This window comes from Hyaena hyaena, unplaced genomic scaffold (assembly GCF_003009895.1).
Source record: "Hyaena hyaena isolate Hyena2069 unplaced genomic scaffold, ASM300989v1 scaffold_296, whole genome shotgun sequence".
NCBI lineage: Eukaryota > Metazoa > Chordata > Mammalia > Carnivora > Hyaenidae > Hyaena > Hyaena hyaena.
In genome coordinates this window covers 1,787,797-1,806,272 of record NW_024080931.1, presented here as the reverse complement: position 1 = coordinate 1,806,272, position 18,476 = coordinate 1,787,797, and the positions used below count along the sequence as shown (strand labels likewise).

At 59.0% G+C, this 18,476-nt stretch overlaps 1 protein-coding gene and 1 non-coding gene across 5 annotated transcripts in view; both read left to right on the top strand.

The window, feature by feature from the left end:
* The first annotated feature begins 8,494 nt into the window (after positions 1-8,494).
* On the top strand, positions 8,495-8,579 carry TRNAR-UCG. Its single transcript has one exon. It is a non-coding gene; the product is annotated as a tRNA-Arg (tRNA).
* Positions 8,580-12,163: 3,584 nt separating this feature from the next.
* Positions 12,164-18,476, top strand: part of CELF5 (CUGBP Elav-like family member 5) — a 49,017-nt gene continuing 42,704 nt past the window's right edge. For 2 of the 4 annotated variants that reach the window (XM_039247616.1, XM_039247617.1), the window contains exon 1: positions 12,164-12,428. In XM_039247616.1, the coding sequence (XP_039103547.1) occupies positions 12,170-12,428 (259 nt within the window). In that variant the 5' untranslated portion in view covers positions 12,164-12,169. The remainder of the gene's footprint in view (positions 12,429-18,476) is intronic. The other 2 variants (XM_039247614.1, XM_039247615.1) reach the window with 2 other exon arrangements.

Below are 18,476 nucleotides of genomic sequence, written 5' to 3'. Positions count from 1 at the left end.
GGCCGGCTCGGCCGCGGTCCCTTGGCTTGTAGACGGCGTCCCGCCTGGGCTTGCACATTCTGTGTCTCCTGCTCCCCCACCCCCCACCCCGGGCAGTACGACATCATCTGCGAAGACCCTCCTTCCAGAGAAGGTCATGTACTGAGGCTCCGGTGGGCGTGAATCTGGGGGGGACACATTCAACCGAGGCTGGGGGCAGGGGGCCGTGTGCTGGCTGTCCCCATCATCCAGGCCCCCCACCCCAGCCCCAAACCGGGTTCCAGGGAGGTCCCGGCCGGGGCGCAGCCTCAGGGCGCTCAGGTGCCGCACTACTGCGGGTTTACGGGGCGGGTCTCTGCTCCAGGCCCGGGAGCGCCCCGCTCGGGTCCACCCAGGCCTGGCGGTCGGCCGACGGCGTCCGCGTGCCCGCCTCTGTGGCGGTAGAACAAGACTCTGTGCTCAGGGGCCTGTGTTCTGGCTGCGAGAAGGGACAGACCGCGGCCTCAGGGCTGCCGGCTGCCGGCAGGTGGTGTAGACGGGCTGCGGGGAGTCCGGGAGGCGAGCCTCCGCCGGCTGGGGTGCTCGCGGGCGCCCTCCCGTGGCCGCTGCGGGGAGGGCGGGGCGGAGGGCGGGCGGGGCTACCGCGGGGGGGCCTGGAGCAGGGACGGCCCGCTTGGGTTTCCCCCGCGGCCCCAGCCCCAGGTCGGGAGCGGCCCCGCAGTGTTCAGAGGGCAAGCCAGCCGCTCATCTCCGCTCATCTCGTGTTAACGTACACGGATTTCCCCCTCTTCCTCTTAACACACAAAGTTCCATGGACTGAAACCAGGAAAACTGGGGCGCCTGGGCGGTCAGTCTGTTGAGCGTCTGACTTTGGCTGAGGTCAAGATCTCACAGTTCATGGGTTCGAGCCCCGCGTCGGGCTCTGTGCTGACGGCTCGGAGCCTGGAGCTGCTTCGGATTCTGTGTCTCCGTCTCTCTCTGCCCCTCCCCTGCTCACGCACATAAGTAAGTAAATTTTTTTAAAAAAAGAAACCATTAAAACACGAGTCCCCAGTCACCGTAGCTGGAGTTTTTTCCATCCTGTTTCCCAGAGTGTGTGGGTGTACGTGAAACCTCATTGTGAATTGGTGTTAAATATGGGTGACCCTTGACCCCGGCATTAGGGACACTGACCCATGCGAAGCCCTGTGGAAACTCTTCATACAACTACTGACTTCCCAGAGCTTAGCAGCTGACCGTGTATCTCTGGCCAGAGGCCTGCGTGGTGACGCCGGCAGCCGAGTCACACAGTCTGACGCGTGTTACTGGCTGTGATGTGCGTCTGTGACGCGTGTTACCGGCTGTGACCTCAAAGTAAGCAGGGGAACAAAAGTTACTAATCTCACGATCATGGGGAAGAGGAAGCAGATCGCAGGGCTGTGGGGTAGAAGACGCACGTACAGAGGACCCATGCGGGTCACACCCGTGTTGTTCAAGGCTCAGCTGTATTCCTCTCTCAACGGCTCTGCAGGCGCGGTGGGTGTGCTGCGGAAGGCACACATGTAAAGAGTGTGGTGGCAGGTGTGCACACGCGATGTCAACAGCACGTCACGTGGTGAATGTACTGGTCGCTCTGGAATGATGCCTCCGTCCCTTCGCCACTCTTCCAGTGCCCTTTGCGTCCCCGGGTGACTGCCAATCCTGTCAGTACAGACCAGTGTCAACCAGTACTCGCCCACCAGGTGCCACGCTGGGCTGGGGGACACGGAGGGGAGACACTGTCCCAGCCGCCCTGGGGCTCGCTCTCTGCTGGGGAGGACAGAAGACCAAGGAAAGAGTAGCGGGGACTGGACAGCGACAGGCCCTAAACTAGGCCTTCAAGTGAAATCAGGACAAGGATGGAGCCGTGTGGAAGTTAGGGATGGCGGTCCAGGCCTGCGGCACGGCCTGTGCAAAGGCCCTGGAGCAGGACCGTGCCTGGTGTGCGGGAGGAACAGCGTGAGCCACGGGGAGAGAGGGAGGCGGGGAGGGCCCTGCGGGGCCTCCACGGAATTGGCGGGGCCTCTGACTCTTATTCTGAACAGGATGGGGAATGCGGTGGGGGGGGGCAACGAGAGCAGGGAGGTGGCCTGACTTGCATTTGGGAAGGTCTCCGGCGCCCGGAGGATGGTCAGGAAGATGGTTTTGTTCCGGGGGCTTCCTCGGTGCGGGTAAGCCAAGTGTCATCGGCCCTGGGCAGCGGCAGCAAGTGGTTTGGGCGAAGCTGAACTCCAACACGGGCCTGAGGGTCCAACACCCTCCATGAGGGTCCCGTATTGTGGCTTTGACCTCTACCCCGGGGGCAGGAAAACACACGGGAGGCTCCTCCCAGACCACCTCAGGGCTCCCTGGAGTCGCTGCCCCGTCGGTATCTTACACACCCCCACTCACGCCCAGGCGCTTTCAGCAGCGTTGTGTGTGTGGCTCAAACGATTTCCGCCGACAGCACCAAACCTCCCGGTCTCGCGTCCCCTTACACGCGCACACACCTTTTCCTTTTTCGTCACCGTCTAGTATTCCATCCCTCAAAGGGGCCTGGAGTCCCTCGCCCACTTTCCTGCTAAGGGACGCATGGCTTTCCCCAGCTTTCCACCATCGCAAACCTTCCCGGGGGCCTCTCAGAGCCAGAGGTCAGCACGCTGGGCCCGTGACCTAGTCCGGCTGCCTGTGGTTGTAAATAAAGTTTTATTGGCATGTGGCCACACACAGCTCGTTACCTCTCGTGCGCAGCTGCCTTTGCGCTCCCAGGGGCGGAGCCGAGCAGCGGGACCCAGTGCCCCGGGCCGTGAGGTTTGTCCCCCAGCACTCGGGGAGCTCGCGGTGGACGCAGCTCTAAAGGGACAGACGGACGCCAACCCCATGCTTCCCAGACATTTGCTGTTTCCTAACATTTTATTTGGACATCGTTTCAGATTTACGGGCCGTTCTAGAATGACCTGAAGAGGTTTTTAAACCCTTCGCCCATTTGGCAAACACTGACATTTCACGTCTGCTTCCCTCTTTTCTCCCTCTCCCTGTCTGAGCCCCCCCCCAAATCCACCCAAGTGTGGGTCCCACGGTGCAGGGCCCCCTCCCTCCTCACAGCGCACCCGCCCAGCTCAGGAAATCGACAGTGACACAGATTACAGACTTGACTCCAGCATTAGTCACTGTCCCCAGTGGCATCCTCCGTTGTAGAGAACATTCCGGATCACGCCCATATCCTGGGACCCTGTCTCTCTAGCCTCCTTTACCCCTAGAGCATTCCCCGTCTTTGTGTCTTACGACCTTGACACTTCCAGGGGTCCCGGCCAGGCTTCTGTAGAGCGGCCCCCGAGCTGGGCTTTCTGCTGTGTTTGCATGACTGGGCTCAGCTTCTGCGTGGGGGAGGGGGTGGAGGGAGGGGCACCACAGGTAAGTGAAGCCCTGTGCCGTGTCCTGCCCAGGCGGTGAGCCCTGGTGGCGTGGCTGCTGTGGCACCTGGGGTTTCTCCCCTTGGTGACCCCTCCGTCGTGGGGAGGTTCTTCGAACGGACCCTGGTGCTCCTCAAAGAACACCCTCTGGTCTGGTGACACTGATGGCCACTGACTGCGGGTGCCCCTCACCCCATCCCCCCCCACGTTTATCTGTTGGGATTATTTCTCCACTGCTATTCAGGTTTACAGAGGACAAAAGAGAAACTCAAACGGCTGCAGTATCCCGCTGTGGGGTCGGATGGCCAGAGGGAGACAGAGCTGACATTCAGCGAATTCAAAACAAAACACGTTCACTGAGATAAATCCACTTAGCATGAAACGCACCCTTTTTTTTTTTAAGTTTATTTTTGAGAGAGAGAGAGAGAGAGAGAGAGAGAGAGAGAATGAGTGGGGGAGGGGCAGAGAGAGGGAGACACAGAATCCGAGGCAGGCTCCAGGCTCTGAGCTGTCAGCACAGAGACCCACGCGAGGCTCGAACTCACAGACCGTGAGATCATGACCTGAGCTGAAGTCGGACGCTGAACCGACTGAGCCACCCAGGCGCCCCCAAAACTCATCCTTTTAAAGCATCCATGGCTGTGGTTTGTAGTACCAGAATATTCTAGAATATTCCATCACCCCGCAAGACACCGGCCCCATCGGCAGTCACTCCGCCAGCCCCTGGCAGCCGCGACCCGCCGTCTGCCTCTGGATTTGCAGCTCCTGACATTCACCCGCACAGAAGCCTACGGAGCGCGGCAGGTTCTGGCACCACCGTGGGGGCCTCACTTGGAAAAGAGAAGTTGTGTCTGTTTCCCATCCTAACTCGGGGGAAACCCACTGGCGACTCCCGGGTTCAGCCTGGCCACACTCAGGCCCCTGGGGTGGGGGGGTCCCCTTCGTTCTCGGCCGCAAATCCCCGCAGGAAGAATTCCCTGACCCTGCGGGCACCTGCCTGGTCACGTGCGCGGTGGCCGGAGGCCTGAGCCCCACCCACATCCGGGGAATCGGGCGGAGGCCACGCCCCCCCCCTCCCCGCGCTCCGGACCGTGGAGTTTGGCCCAAGGAGGAATCGTTTCCCACCCCAGGGGCCAAGGGCAGGGGTCGGGGCCCCAGCGAAGATCGGGGCTCCTGCAGGGGCAAGGTGGGCACCTCCTTCCCAGCAGAAGGGAGGGCAGCTGCGGCAGTCGGTGAGGCCGGAGATCTCTGCTCCGTGTGGACGTGTGGGGGCGGGAGGCCTCGGGGATGGGTGGGGAGGTGACGTATGTGCCCAGGAGACACGTCACCAGCCCCTAGACCCTCTGGAATGCGCTAGAAGGGCGGTAGGCAGCCTGAGCAGTGAGGGGGCTTGAGGGCGTGGAGGACGGAGCGAGGCCCCAGGACATCAGGGGCCAAAGGGCTGCCTACCATCACCCAGGAAGTCACGCAGGCCAGCCGTGCAGAGACCACCGCAGGGCACAGGCCGTGTCCAGGACCCACTCTGCCCCTGCCCGCGGGCCCGCCATCCCGCTCCCCAACCCCCGGAATCCACATTTGGGGCAGGGTGCCCAGGTGCCCGGTGGGCACAGGCCCGTTCCAGGACAGGACTCCAGCAGGCGCGCCTGGGTGGCTCGGTCGGTTAAGCGCCGACTTCGGCTCAGTTTGTGAGTTCGAGCCCCGCGTGGGCTGTGTGCTGACAGCTCAGAGCCTGGAACCTGCTACGGATTCTGGGTCTCTCTCTGCTCCTCCCCCACTCATGCGCTGTCTCTCTCTCGCTCAAAAATAATAAAACACTTTTTTAATTAAAAAAAAAAAAGACTCCACCTTAGTGGACAGGAGCAAGAGATTGTCCTGCGTGCCCGAGGCAAACAGCCCTGGAGGGGGTCTTGCAGCGAGGAACTGCGGGCGGCCTCCGGAGCTGAAGCCTGGACAAGGGCCTGAGCGTGGAGAGGGCCTTGCGTTCTGACAGCCGCCGGCTCACCCCTTGATTGCAGCTCTGCGGGGCTAGGGAGAGAGCCCCGGGGTTTGCTGTGCTCTAATCACTGACCCAGAGAAATCACGGGCAGTAGATGCATGTCCCAGGCCACTGAGTCTGTTGTATGTTGTTACGCAGCTGTAGCTGGCTGATACATGGTAGCCGGTGTCGATCCCACTGCTGGCCTCAGTCAGGGTTATTCTCCGGGCTTTGCTTTCCTCCCCTCAGAAAGCTACTGCTGTGGCTCCCAAGTCCTTCTTGACGTCTCCTTACAGTTTAGAAAGTGCCTCCTTCTAGTTGCTCTAGGGAAGGATCCTAAGCGGAGGTGGGGGGAGTCCTCAGGGCACACACAGGTACTGGAGGCGGTGCTCGGGGCCACCTGCGTGCTCGGGGAGGAAGGGCTTTTGACACAGCAAAGTTGGTCCCAGGGGTTTCCCACCAGCCAGGGGAAGGATGGCAAGAATCAGGATTTAAGTAAATGTGTAGGGAGTGTAGACACTCAATGGTTCTTGGACACTGTTCTCCCGGAACTGGGGTCTAACCCCACTGCCCCCCCATGGTATCACTCGAGCCTCACAGAGTCCCTTCGCAGAACTGTCACTACCCCTCCCCACGATTTACTGACGATGGAGCTGGGGCCCTGAGACTCTAGGTGACTTGCCCAAGGCCACACAGCCCAAACCACTTTTGGTTAGAGTTAGAGCCCTGCCCCCTAAACCGGGGTTTCCCAAAATGTGGGACCCCACTGGGGTTTTCAGTGGCTGATGGAAAGACCATGGCGCAAGAAAGGCCCACCTTTCCCAAGCCCACTTGCTGTTCGGTTTAAGCCGGGAGAAAGTGTCTCGGGTGCTGGCAGGTCTTTAATGCTTCTAACACGGAGCGAGCACATCAGCGTCTAGTTTAAACCTCCGACCCGCATATCTAACAACCCTTATTCTTTTTATTTATTTTTATTTTTTATTTTTCTATAATTTTATTTTAATTAAAAAATTTTTAATGTTTATTTTTGAGAGAGTGAGTGAGTGTGTGTGTGTGTGTGTGCGCGCGCGTGGGGGGGAGGGGCAGAGAGAGAGGGAGACACAGAATCCGAAGCAGCTCCAGGCTCTGAGCTGTCAGCACAGAGCCCGACGCGGGGCTCGAACCCACAAACCGTCAGATCCTGACCTGAGCTGAAGTCGGACGTTCAACCGACTGAGCCCCCCAGGCGGCCCTAAATCTCATTCCTTTTAAAGGCAACAATGTAAATTTGCCTGTAAGATAAATCTATTTAAGATTTTTCTTTTTTTAGGAGCTCCTGGGGGGCTCAGTCTGTTAAGCATCCGACTTCGGCTCAGACCATGATCTCACGGTTCGTGGGTTCGAGCCCCAGGTCGGTCTCTGTGCTGACAGCTCAGAGCCTGGAACCTGTTTTGGATTCTGTGTCTCTCTCTCTGACCCTCCTCTCCTCATGCTGTCTCTCTCTGTCTCTCTCAGAAATAAATAAAACATTTTTAAAACATTTTTAAAGATTTTTTTTTAAGAGCTGACTAATAAGGAAAATGTCATGTAAATAGTACTGGTGCATATCACACCCACCAGGGTGGCTACTACATCAAAAAAAAAAAAAAAAGAGGAAATAACAGAATAACAGGTGTCAGCGAGGATGTGGAGAAATGGGGGCCCTCCTGGCCACCTGGGGGAACATGAGACGGGGCGGCCATGGTGGAAAACAGTCTGGCGGTTTCTCAAAACATTGAAGATAGAGTCGCCGTCTGACCCATCAGTTCAGCCTCCGGGTTTATACCCCAAAGAGCCGACTGCTGGGACGTGAGCAGATGCTTGCACGCCCATGTTCCCAGCAGCAGGATTCACAGTCGCCGGCAGGTGGAGGCTGTCCACACGGTCCACACAGTGGAGTATGATTCTGCCTTAATGAGGACATCTGACACCCGAGCCAAGGGACTAGCTGGAAGCCTCCCACCCCGCCCCCGCCCCTCCACCGGGCTCTGCTCCCCGCTTCTTCAGTAACGTCCCCAGTTGGGACTCCTGCGTTGATGCCCATTGTGACCGGGTCTCCTCTGGCTGGTAACAAATCGGAGCATAGGCCTCGTGGGCTCCGGATGCGCCCAGGTGCACAGGCTGTGTCCCCCGCCCCGCCCCCACCCCGGGTCAGGGAACGAACTCCAGGGAAGGTGGGATGCTGAGTGTAAGCTCCCCAGCTCTCTCCAGCGCCTTCCCCACCCCTTCGTTTTGGGTAGAAGTAAGAGTGAGGAAGAGGCAGCTCTGGCCCCCAGGGGGCTGCTGGGTTTAACTTCTGTCCTTCCCAGCCGCTCTCCTGGCACGTCAGAGGCCCACGGGGCTCCGGGCACCACGCTCAGGTCTCCATGGAGACGGTGACTGTCTCCAGCTGGGCTCCAGCAGCCCACCCTGGGGCTGAGCCGCGGACCGGGGGCGGAGCGGGGCCGGGGGCGGGGCGGGGCCGGGGCCGGGGCGGGGCCGGGCGCGGGGCGGGGCCGGGGGCGGGGCCGGGCGCGGGGCGGGGCGGGGCCGGGGTGGCTGAGCCGCGGGCCGGGGGCGGGGCGGGGCGGGGCCGGGCGCGGGGCGGGGCCGGGGTGGCTGAGCCGCGGGCCGGGGGCGGGGCCGAGGGCGGGGGCGGGGCCGGGGGCGGGGCCAGGTGGCCGCCGGTAGCAGTCATGGTGATAGCTGAGTGCTGACAGTGTCCCGGGCGCTCTCCGAAGCCTCACCCATGAGCTCGCTGAACCCATGCCAGGGACGCCACCCGGTTCTCTCTGCGGTGTCACTCGGCCAATAAGGGATCTGAGGCCCAGCCGCCTCTAGCTGGAGGAAGACGGTGTGGGGTCGCGGGCAGTGTGCGGGCTCCAGAGTGGGCTGGCTGCGTTCAAATCGCAGCACTCTTCCTGTGTGGCCTTGCACAAGCGGCTTGACCTCTCTGAGCCTCAGTTTCCCCTTGTGTAAAGTGAGTGTGGAAACAGTACTTCCCTCTCACGGTTGCTAGGAGGATTGTGCAGGGAGAGACCAGGGCGAGGTCACCTGCAGAGAAGTTTTAAGGCCAGAAAACTCAGCCAAGATAGATTATTTTGATGCAATTTTAAAAATCAACGCTGGGGGCGCCTGGGTGGCTCAGTCGGTTAAGCGTCTGACTTCGGCTCAGGTCATGATCTCATGGTTCGTGGGTTCGAGCCCCACGTCGGGCTCTGTGCTGACAGCCCGGAGCCTGGAGCTGCTTCGGATTCTGTGTCTCCCTCTCTCTCTCTCTGCCCCTTCTCCCACCCGTCTCTTTGTCTCCCCAAAATAAATAAACATTTAAAATTTTTTAAAAAATAAAAATCAACATTGATGGACAGCAAGTCCATAACGAACAGAATGCCAACATTTTCTTTTATTTTTTTAAAATGTTTATTCATTTATTTTGAGAAAGAGAGAGAGAGACCACGCGTGGGAGGGGCAGAACGAGGGAGACAGAGAGAAGCCCAAGCAGGCTCCGTGCTGTGAGCGCAGAGCCCGATGCGGGGCTCCAGCCCACAAACTTGAGGTTTGATCCGAGCTGAAATCAAGAGTCAGACGCTTCACCGACTGAACCACCCAGGTGCCCTGAATGTCAACATTTTAAACAGAATCATCATTACTGATTTTTCCCTTTGGCTCAGCATGGCATTGCCACTGGTACTGTCTTCCTTCTGAAATAACATTTTTAATTTAAAATAAAAACACAACAAATTAAAAATTAAAATCAGGGGATCAGTAACAGTGCCGTGCTGAACTCATAGGAAAACTCAGGAATACGAATTGTCTTCATTTAAAATTGTGATATCTTGTCCCTTATATTTTTTTGCATTTTGATCTTTTAAATATTACATTAAGTGTTTTTGTAAAGTTTATTTACTTAATTTTTTACGTTTTTTAAATGTTTTATTTATTTTTGAGAGAGAGAGAGACAGCATGAGCAGGGGAGGGTCAGAGAGAGAGGGAGACACAGAATCCAAAGACAGGCTCGAGGCTCTGAGCTGTCAGCACAGAGCCTGACGTGGGGCTCGAACCAACAAACCAAGAGATCATGGCCTGAGCCGAAGTCGGACGGTTAACTGGCTGAGCCACCCAGGCGCCCCTATTTAATTTATTAAGTTCTCTCTACACCCAACGTGGGGCTCAAACTCACTACCCCGAGATCAAGAGTCACACGGTCCACCGACTCTGAGTATACGCTGTAAGAATCTGTTTATTTGTACCCACCTAAGGGTATGTTGTGCAGATTAAATGAGTTTGTACATGTCGAACACCTAGCACAGAGCCTGGTACCGGGAGAAAGCTATGTGATTTATTAATAAATAAGTAAATATATGGCATATAAAACTTAAATTAAAATTGGTATAAATGCTATGGAGGAAAAAGCAAGCCTGAAGAAGCAGGTGATGGTAGCTGGATGACTTTAGATAAGGTGGAGAGAGAAGGTGACGAGGATTGAAAGAGTGAGCTCTGGGCCATCTGGGAGAGGACACTCCAGACAGAGGGCACATCCTGTGCAAAGGTCCTGGGGCAGCACCGGGCCTGGTGTGTGGGAGGAACAGCCAGGAGGCCCGTGTGGCTGGAGAAGAGTGGGCGAGGGGGAGAGAGGGAGGAGGGAAGGGCAGGGAGGGGACGGGGCAGGTCCCGCAGGGCCTTGGGGACTGCGGAGAGGACTCTGGCTTTAATTTGGGGACATCTCTGAAGAGTTTTAAGGCAAGGTGTTGTGAAGCCTGTAGAGCACTTGGTCCAAATTTGTGTCACTATCCTTTGAAATATTTTGAATAGTATGTGCACACACAGCAAGTGTAAGGGAAAAAATGTTATTTCTGGTCACTGTTGATAAAAACACAACAGTTGCTATTCTTTTTTTTTTTTTTAATCTTTGTTCTTTCGGGTTTTTTTGTTTTTTGGGAGTTTTTTTTCTGCCAAATCCCTGGATGAAGCTTGCTATTTCTAGTCAGTCAGCTGTAAACTTAAAAGTACTGAGCACAGTGCCTTGCCCATGGTAGTATCAAAGTGTTCCTTTTTGGATACATGCCTAGTAGTGCTATTGCTGGGTCATAGGGTAGTTCTATTTTTGATTTTTTGAGGAACCTCCACACCGGTTTCCACAGTGGCTGCACCAGTTTGCATTCCCACCAACAGTGCAAGAGGGATCCCCTTTCTCCGCATCCGCACCAACATCCGTTGTTTCCTGAGTTGTTAATTTTAGCCACACTGACCGGTGTGAGGTGGCATCTCAGTGTGGTTTTGATTTGTGTTGCCCTGATGATGAGCGATGGTGAGCATCTTTTCACGTGTCGTTGGCCATCTGTGTGTCTGCTTTGGAAACGTGTTTATTCATGTTTCCTGTCCAGTTCTTAACTGGATGATTTTTCTGTTGGGTCTTGAGTTTGGTAAGTTCCTTATAGAATTTGGATAGTGGCCCTTTATCTGAGATGTCATTTGCAAATTTATCCAAAGAATGCAGGAACGCTGATGCACCCCAATGTTTACAGCAGCGCTATCGACAATAGCCAAAATCTGGAAAGAGCCTAAATGTCCATCAGCTGGTGAATGGATAAAGAAGACGTGGTTTATATACACGATGGAGCACTACTCAGCAAAGAAAAAGAATGAAGTCTTGCCATTTGCACAAGGTGGATGGAACTGGATTGTATCATGCTAAGCGAAGTATGTCAGTCAGAGACAGACAGATACCCTATGTTTTCAGTTGTGTGGGAATTTGAGAAACTGAACAGAAGACCACGGGGGAAGGGAAGGGGAAAAATCGTTACAAACCGAGAGGGAGGGAGGCAGACCGTAAGAGACTCTTCAAGGCAGAGAACAAACTGAGGGTGGCTGGGGTGGGGAAGGGGTGCTGGGCACTGAGGAGGGCACTGGTTGGGATGAGCGCTGGGTGTTGTACGTGAGCCATGAACCACAGGACTCTACCCCCAAAGGCAAGAGCACACTGTACGCGCTACGTTAGCCAACTTGACAACAAATTTTATGTGTGTGTGTGTGTGTGTGTACACACACACACATAGATATACGTTCCTATATATTTTATTTATTTTATTTTTTTATATTTTTATTTATTTCTAAGAGAGAGAGAGAGAGAGACAGCGTGAGCAGGGGAGGGTCAGAGAGAGAGGGAGGCACAGACTCTGAAACAGGCTCCAGGCTCTGAGCCGGCAGTCAGCACAGAGCCCGACGCGGGGCTCGAACCCACGAACCGCGAGATCATGACCTAAGCGAAAGTCGGACGCCTAACCGACTAAGCCACCCAGGCGCCCCCGCTCCTATATATTTTAAAAGTGTTCCTTTTTTGTTGCCAATATTATTATTATTATTACTACTATTACTATTAATTATCATTCAGTTGCGTGCTTAGCAGAGCCGAGGACAGGGTAAATGCCAAGCAGGCACCCTCCAGAACTGTGGAGAGCTACTCTCAGCGTTCTTCCTTGGGGGCAGCGGGGATGGGCCTCGGCCCCCTCCCCGCTTCGCCCCCCTCCCCCCCCCCCCCCCCCCCCCCCCCCCCGCCCGCCCTGGGCGCGGGAGGCGCCGCCGCGTCGATGCGCGCTCCGGCCGCCAGGGGCCGCTGCGGAGCCGCCTTTTGTGGTCCTGATGCTGGAGCGAGCGGGCGCGCGGAGGAGGAGGGAGGAGGCCGCGGGGACGGGGCGGGAGGGAGGCGGGAGGCGGCGTCCGTCGCTCCAGCTGCGAGTCCGCCCGCCGCCCGCCGCCGCCGCCGCCGCCGCCGGCTCGGTCCCGCGCCCGCCGCCCGCCCGCGCCCGCCATGGCCCGCCTGACGGAGAGCGAGGCGCGCCGGCAGCAGCAGCAGCTCCTGCAGACGCGGCCCTCGCCCGTGGGCAGCAGCGGGCCCGAGCCCCCCGGGGCGCAGCCCGACGGCATGAAGGACCTGGACGCCATCAAGCTCTTCGTGGGCCAGATCCCGCGCAACCTGGACGAGAAGGACCTCAAGCCGCTCTTCGAGCAGTTCGGCCGCATCTACGAGCTCACGGTGCTCAAAGACCCCTACACGGGCATGCACAAAGGTGGGCGCCCCGGCCCCCTCCCTGCCCTCCCCCTCCCCCCCCGGCCTCCCCACCCCACCTTCCGGCATTTTCTCTCCCCCAGCCCGCCTCTCCTCACCTCCTCCCGCTGCCTGCCGCCGCCACAGCGTCCTTGCTCTCCCCCTTCCCACCCACCCCTCCTCCCCCCTCTGGGGGTGCAGCTGACAGATTCGAGCTGGCCCCCTCCCCTCCTCCGCCCCCTCTCCCTCCCTCCCCACCTTCCGGCATCCTCTCTCTCCCTCTCTCCCTCTCCCTCTCTCTTTCCTTTTCTCTCCTCTCCCGTCTCCCTCTACCTCCCATCCTCTCCCCCCCCAGCATCCTTCTCTCTCTCTGCCTCTCCCTCCCATTCCCTCTGGACCCCCACCCCGCCCTCCCCCCCTCACCCACTCTTTCCTGCCCCTTTGCCGGGGAAGCTGCCCGAACACCGCCACCCCTCCCTGCCCCCTCCCCCTCATTCATTCGGCCTCCCCAGGCCCCGTCGGGGAAGTTTGCACCTCTGGACTCCATTGCTTTGGTCATTTTCACAAAGCCAGGCGAGCGGGGCAGGTCCGGCCAGCCGCGGGGGACACGGATGCCCAGGACCCCGGGCTAATCGGTAACTACAAAGAAAGCAGGGTGGGGGTATCAGGGAGCTGAGCCAGGCTGGGGGTGGGGGGCGCCAGCCTCCCCAGGCTCGGGTGGTTAGAATGCTATGGTCGCCCTCCCCCCCTTGCCCATCCTCTCTGTTTGGATCAGCGTCCCCTCTCCATTCCTCTGCCCTCCCCCTCCCTGCCTCCACCTTTGGCTCAAGTTAAAACTGGCCTAGCCTGTTAGCAATGTGTTGAGGTCTGAGGCCAAAGACGATGAGCCTGGACCGTCCATCTGGCAGAGCCCAGATCCTAGGGTGGACGGGGAGGCGTGGGCGACCTGGGAACACAGTGGGGGGAGGCGGGGGGGGAGGCCTGCCCACCTCCCTCCCACCTGATTCTCTCAGACGGGATGGTGGGAGGAGGAGCCCCGGCACTGTGGCCCCAGCCCTGGGCTCAGAGCACGGGCACGGGCCCAGCGTCTGAATTACGGGGGCTTTGACGGCTCTCCCGTCAGGTGGCGGTGACCGAGGGTGGGGGCAGTGAAGGCTTCGTGCTGGACACCCCTGGCAAGGCCCTGAAGGCACCTTGGGGATGGACCAAGGCTCGTGACCTATTTCAGACCCCGTTTTCCCCCATCTTCTCTGTTGCAGGCATGGGAAGCCTGAATACATGCTTGTTGGATGAATGAATGAGTGAATGAATGAATGAATGAATGAACGCATGGATGATGGACCCAGGCAGGCCATTGGGAGAGTCTGGTGGGATGGAGCCAGGCCTGTCACTGTAGGTAGCTAGACCCTCCAGCTGGTGTTCTAGGGGGAGGGAAGAAACCCCTCCCATCCCCCACCTCTTTTCAAATCCAACCATCACCAAAAAAAAAAAGGGGGGGGGCTTGGAAAATCGGATTCCTCTATGTGAACTAGGAGGGCAGAGGGCTCTCATCTGCCCAAGAGTCAAGCTCAGGGGTCCATGGATGCATGGAGGATGCTTTGCACAACCCCCCACCCCTGGTATGCCTGAAGGGTCCATTTCTAGAAAGATTCTGATGGCAGTAGGAGGGGGTGTCCGAGTGGCTCCCCAGATGTTGAATTGATAGGCTGTGGGTGGGCTCTGGATGAGGGAAGCTGATGGGGTGCAGGGGGATGCAGACACCGGGTGGTCCTTCGGCCTTTTCTCATTTTTAAATCTCCCCTGGACACCCCCACCCCCACCAGGAGGAAGGGACGGACTGTACTGGGTTTGCGCCTGGGCTGGAGCCTCAGTTTCCCCGGCTGTCAGCAAAGCAGGGCCCCTTGAATGTTGGATTATTTTTTTCTGGCTGGAGATTGTTAGGATTAGGGGCACCTCAGGGTCTTTCCCAGAAGGGTGACAGTTAGGGAGCCGGGTGTCCATGACACCCAGCTTTCACCCTCCGCCCCCCGGGGGGTCCAGCTACAGGGCCTGAGGGTGAGGAGCAGGGCTTCTCCTCACACCCAGGCTCCAAGTCTCCTGACGCCCCCTGTGCTGGGGCCTGGCTGGGCCTCCCCCACGGGAGGTGAGCAGGCAGCCGGGATGGAGGCCTGCGTCTGGGGCTCAGCTGTGTGACCTTTGGCCGATGGCTGCCCCTCTCTGGGCCTCAGCCAAAAGGAGGTGGAATGATGAATGGGAAGCGCAGGGGGGTTCAGGCACCTCCTGCCAACACTTTCGTGGTTTCGTTCCTGGGGAGCCAGCGGGGGTACGGGACGGGACGCCTGCTGCTGGTGCTGGCTGGGGGCGCAAGGGCTGGGGGTGTGGCCCCGGCGGGGGTGGGGGGAGATTCCCCCCCCCAGCCTTCTGGGCTCCTGGATGCGAGGGTCCCTTGACGGCGGGCACCAGGGGTGCTAAAAGGGACAGCAGCGCGGGTCAGCATCGCCCCGTCCTAACCGTCGCCTCATCCTGAGCCGCCCTGCCTGGGCCCCCCCAGATCCCCTCCCAACCGGCGGCCACTGAGCGAGGGGGCTTGTGGGCCTCAGCCCGTTTCCACGGAAGGGACACTGAGGCCAGGAGGGGCCGGGACTGGCTCCCAAACACCCGGTGGAGCCGGGCCCCTCACGGTCACCCGGGGAACACAGAAGCATATCCGTGTGACAGAGGAGTGGCAGGTCCCCCAGCCAAGGGTCAGGCCCCCCTCAAAGATGGTGCTGGGGAGGCAGGGCCTGTGGCATGAGGCACCCCGATGCCTGACAGCCTGTGTCGTCCCCCCCGCCCCCCCCCCCGCGTGAGACCAAGTGACAGGTGGGAGGTCCAGCCACAGGGGGGCTCTGGGCCGTGTCAGGGCGGGTCCTCGGGCGCTGCCGCGTGTTTTGTTTTTAAGAAAGGGATGGAGACGGAGAGAGATGCGGGTTTGGAGACACAAGGAGAGACCAAGAGAGACAGAGCAAGAGCAGAAAAGGAGAGAGACGCAGACAGAGAGAAACCGAGGCAGGTGGAGGCCCCCCCACACCCGGGGAGAGGCCGGGAGGGGGAGTCAGGGAGAGCCACGGTGAAGGGGAGCGCGCGCAAGGCCGCTCCTCTGCTCCTCCGCTCAGACCAGAAAGGGGGCCCAGCTGGGAGCTCGGGGAACAGGGGGGCTCCCACCAGCCGGTGTCCCCGCGTCCCCCCACCTGGCTCCGTCCGGGGGACACCCCCGCAGAGGGGGCGCCAGAGGGGCTGGCGGGCCGGGCTGACCCTCCCTCCCGATGGGGGCGGAGGGAGCATCACTGCCCACCCTGCCCGGGGCAGGCGCCCGCGATGGGGCTGCGAGCGGGGGGCCCCCCGTTTATGGTAATCGCATATGCATTTGCATGTTAATGACAATATTTGTCTTAAAGCGGTGGTTGCGCGCGGGGGGGGGGGGCCGGTGCAGGTGGGGGGCCGGGCGGAGGCCTGTGGTTTCCATGGGAGCACCAGCTGCTCGCTCCGCGGCGGGAGGGGAGGCTGAGCTCTGAGGCGTGAGATCCGAGTGTGCCGGAGCCGGAGGGCTGCCCGGCGGGGGCACCGAGGGAGGAGCTGTGAGCCCAGTGGCGCTCACTCGGGGTGCTGCCTGACTCCGAGCTGGGCGTGCCCCTCCCCGTGCCTCAGTTTCCCCAGCCGCGCGTTCCTCCCTGATGTCACAGGGGCCTTACAGGCTGCACTGTGACGTCATGTCTGCCCTCCTTCAGGCAGAGAATGGTGACGAAGCACCTACTGTGTGCAGCGTTCATGGGGAGATGGGAGTCTGAGTGAGCAGGAATCCCTGTGGATTCACGATGGACAGAACACGACATGGATCCGTCTACCCATATAACCAACATTTATTGAGCACTTGCTGTGTACCAGGCGCCGTTCTAGACGCAGGATATGATGTTGGGCAACACAGATTACCGCTCCCCACCCACCCCTGCCAAGAGCTGACCCACCTTCAAAGTCCAGTCTGGTGGGAGGGACACGGGTGGTTAAAGGCATCGATGTTCTGGCTGTGATGGTGGGAACACAGCCCAGAGGAGCCCCTGCCCCTGCGGGCATGGAGACCAGGAGGGCTTCCTGGAGGAGGTGGTTAGTACAAAAGAGCAGTTCTGAGGTTGGCATTGAGATGAATCTGGTTTCTCTAATCTAACTGAGAGACCGTGTTCTCACCTACAGGGTCGGGAGGCAGCAGGGCTTTCTCTCTCAGAAAGGTAGGGAAGGGGAGGACCAGAACGGCAGTTAAGCCAGGCACAGAGCTGGTCAGCAGAAGCTGGGCTTATCATGTGACTGGGCTGATGCCTAGGGACAGGTTGGTGGGGACGGGTGTTCCCAGCACAGAGAAAAGCATGTGCAAAGGCCCAGAGCAGTGCTACCTTTGGAAACTTCTGGCAAGGGAGGGCGATGGGGGTTTTGCCTTGGTGAGAAAGGAACAGAGGATCTTGGGAGCCCCGACGTCTCCTTCTGATGTGGGACTTATCTGGGGGGCTCTTCTGAGACGCTCTGGCATTGGGGGTGTCTCTTTTTCACCCCTGACATTGGCACATGAGAGTCTGGCCATTAGGAGCGCTCAGCAAGGCCGTGCTTGCTCACCCATTCGTTCATTCGGCCAACACTTCCTGAAAGCCTTTTGGGGCCACGTCTTGAACTGGGCACGAGAAATGCGAAGGTCTCTGACGGCAAGACAGAGCTAGACACTAGCATTCAGAGCCAGTGGTCAGGGCGGGTCAGAGGGAGGGAGGCGGGGTCGAGGGAACCGGACAGGGAATCGGGGGCTTTGCCTGGGAATCCGGCTGCGTGGAGGAGGGGCGCTTAGAACGGGGGCTTTGAAGGGAGACAAGAGCCTGCCTGGTGGAGGAAGCGTTTCGTTTGTTTATCGCCGAAACCCGTACCGTGTCCCTGGCCCCGGGATGGGCATGAAACCCAGCAGTAAGTCCGCTAGGCAGATGTGCTCATGCGTGTGGGCAGAGTGAGCTGGGTGCACAGGGGCCTGGGGGTGTGGGGGCCACACTGGAGGAGAGAAGGAACTAGGCGGGACGCGAGAGGTGAGGCCGGAGGGTCAGCGTGGGCCGCACCCCGGAGGGCCTGGGATCCCAGACTGAGGGCGCTGCGGAGCGGCGGAAGAATTTAGAGCAAGGGAGGAATGCAGACTCTGTGGAAAGGGGGCCTCGCGTCTGTTCACCTGCCATTGCCAGCCCCTGTTCAGCCTCCCAGACTCATTCGGGATATGCCTGTTTCCCAAGCAGGACGCAGAGAGGACTCTTCCCCTGGGGGCGACCCCACGCTGTGGGGAACCAGGAGTGCCCAGTTCCCTCCCCCACACGATCGCATGAGGAGCTGGGGCTCAGAAAGAGGTGGCACTCAGCCCCAAGTCACAGCACTATAGCTAGGTGTCCCGCCTCCCAGGCTGACCCTTGACCCACTTTGGAAGAAGAGTAGAGGGGGCAGAGAAGGAGGCGTGACTGTGGAGATGAAGACTCAGGGTGAAAGCCATCAAGGGAGGCTGACTGTCCTCGGACTGAGGTGACCAGCACCACAGGGAGGGTCTGCCAGGCTGGGAAGACACTGACCTGCAATAGTCCTGTTGGCCGGGGTCATGGGGGTCATACTGATATGTGAGCTCTGTGGGGGCTGGGACTGTGTCTTGTTTGCCATTTGGAAGTGGAGCATGTGGGTGGACAAGGTCTTGAGAGAATGAGATGGTGGGGAGTGATTGGGTGTGGGAGGGCGGGCTGGCTATGGTATGGATAGATACGTGGGTCAGCGAACAGATGGGTGCAGGGAGGAAGGGAGGGACGGATGGAAATATAGAGCAAGGGATGGGTGGGTGGATGGATGGATGGGTGAATGGATGGGTGGATGGATGGACAGATGGATGGATGGGTGGATGGATGGATGGGTGGGTGGATGATGGGTGGGTGGGTGGGTGGATGGATGGATAGATGGGTGAGTGGATGGATAGATGGATGGATGGACAGACGGATGGATGGATGGATGGATGGATGGATGGATGGATGGATGG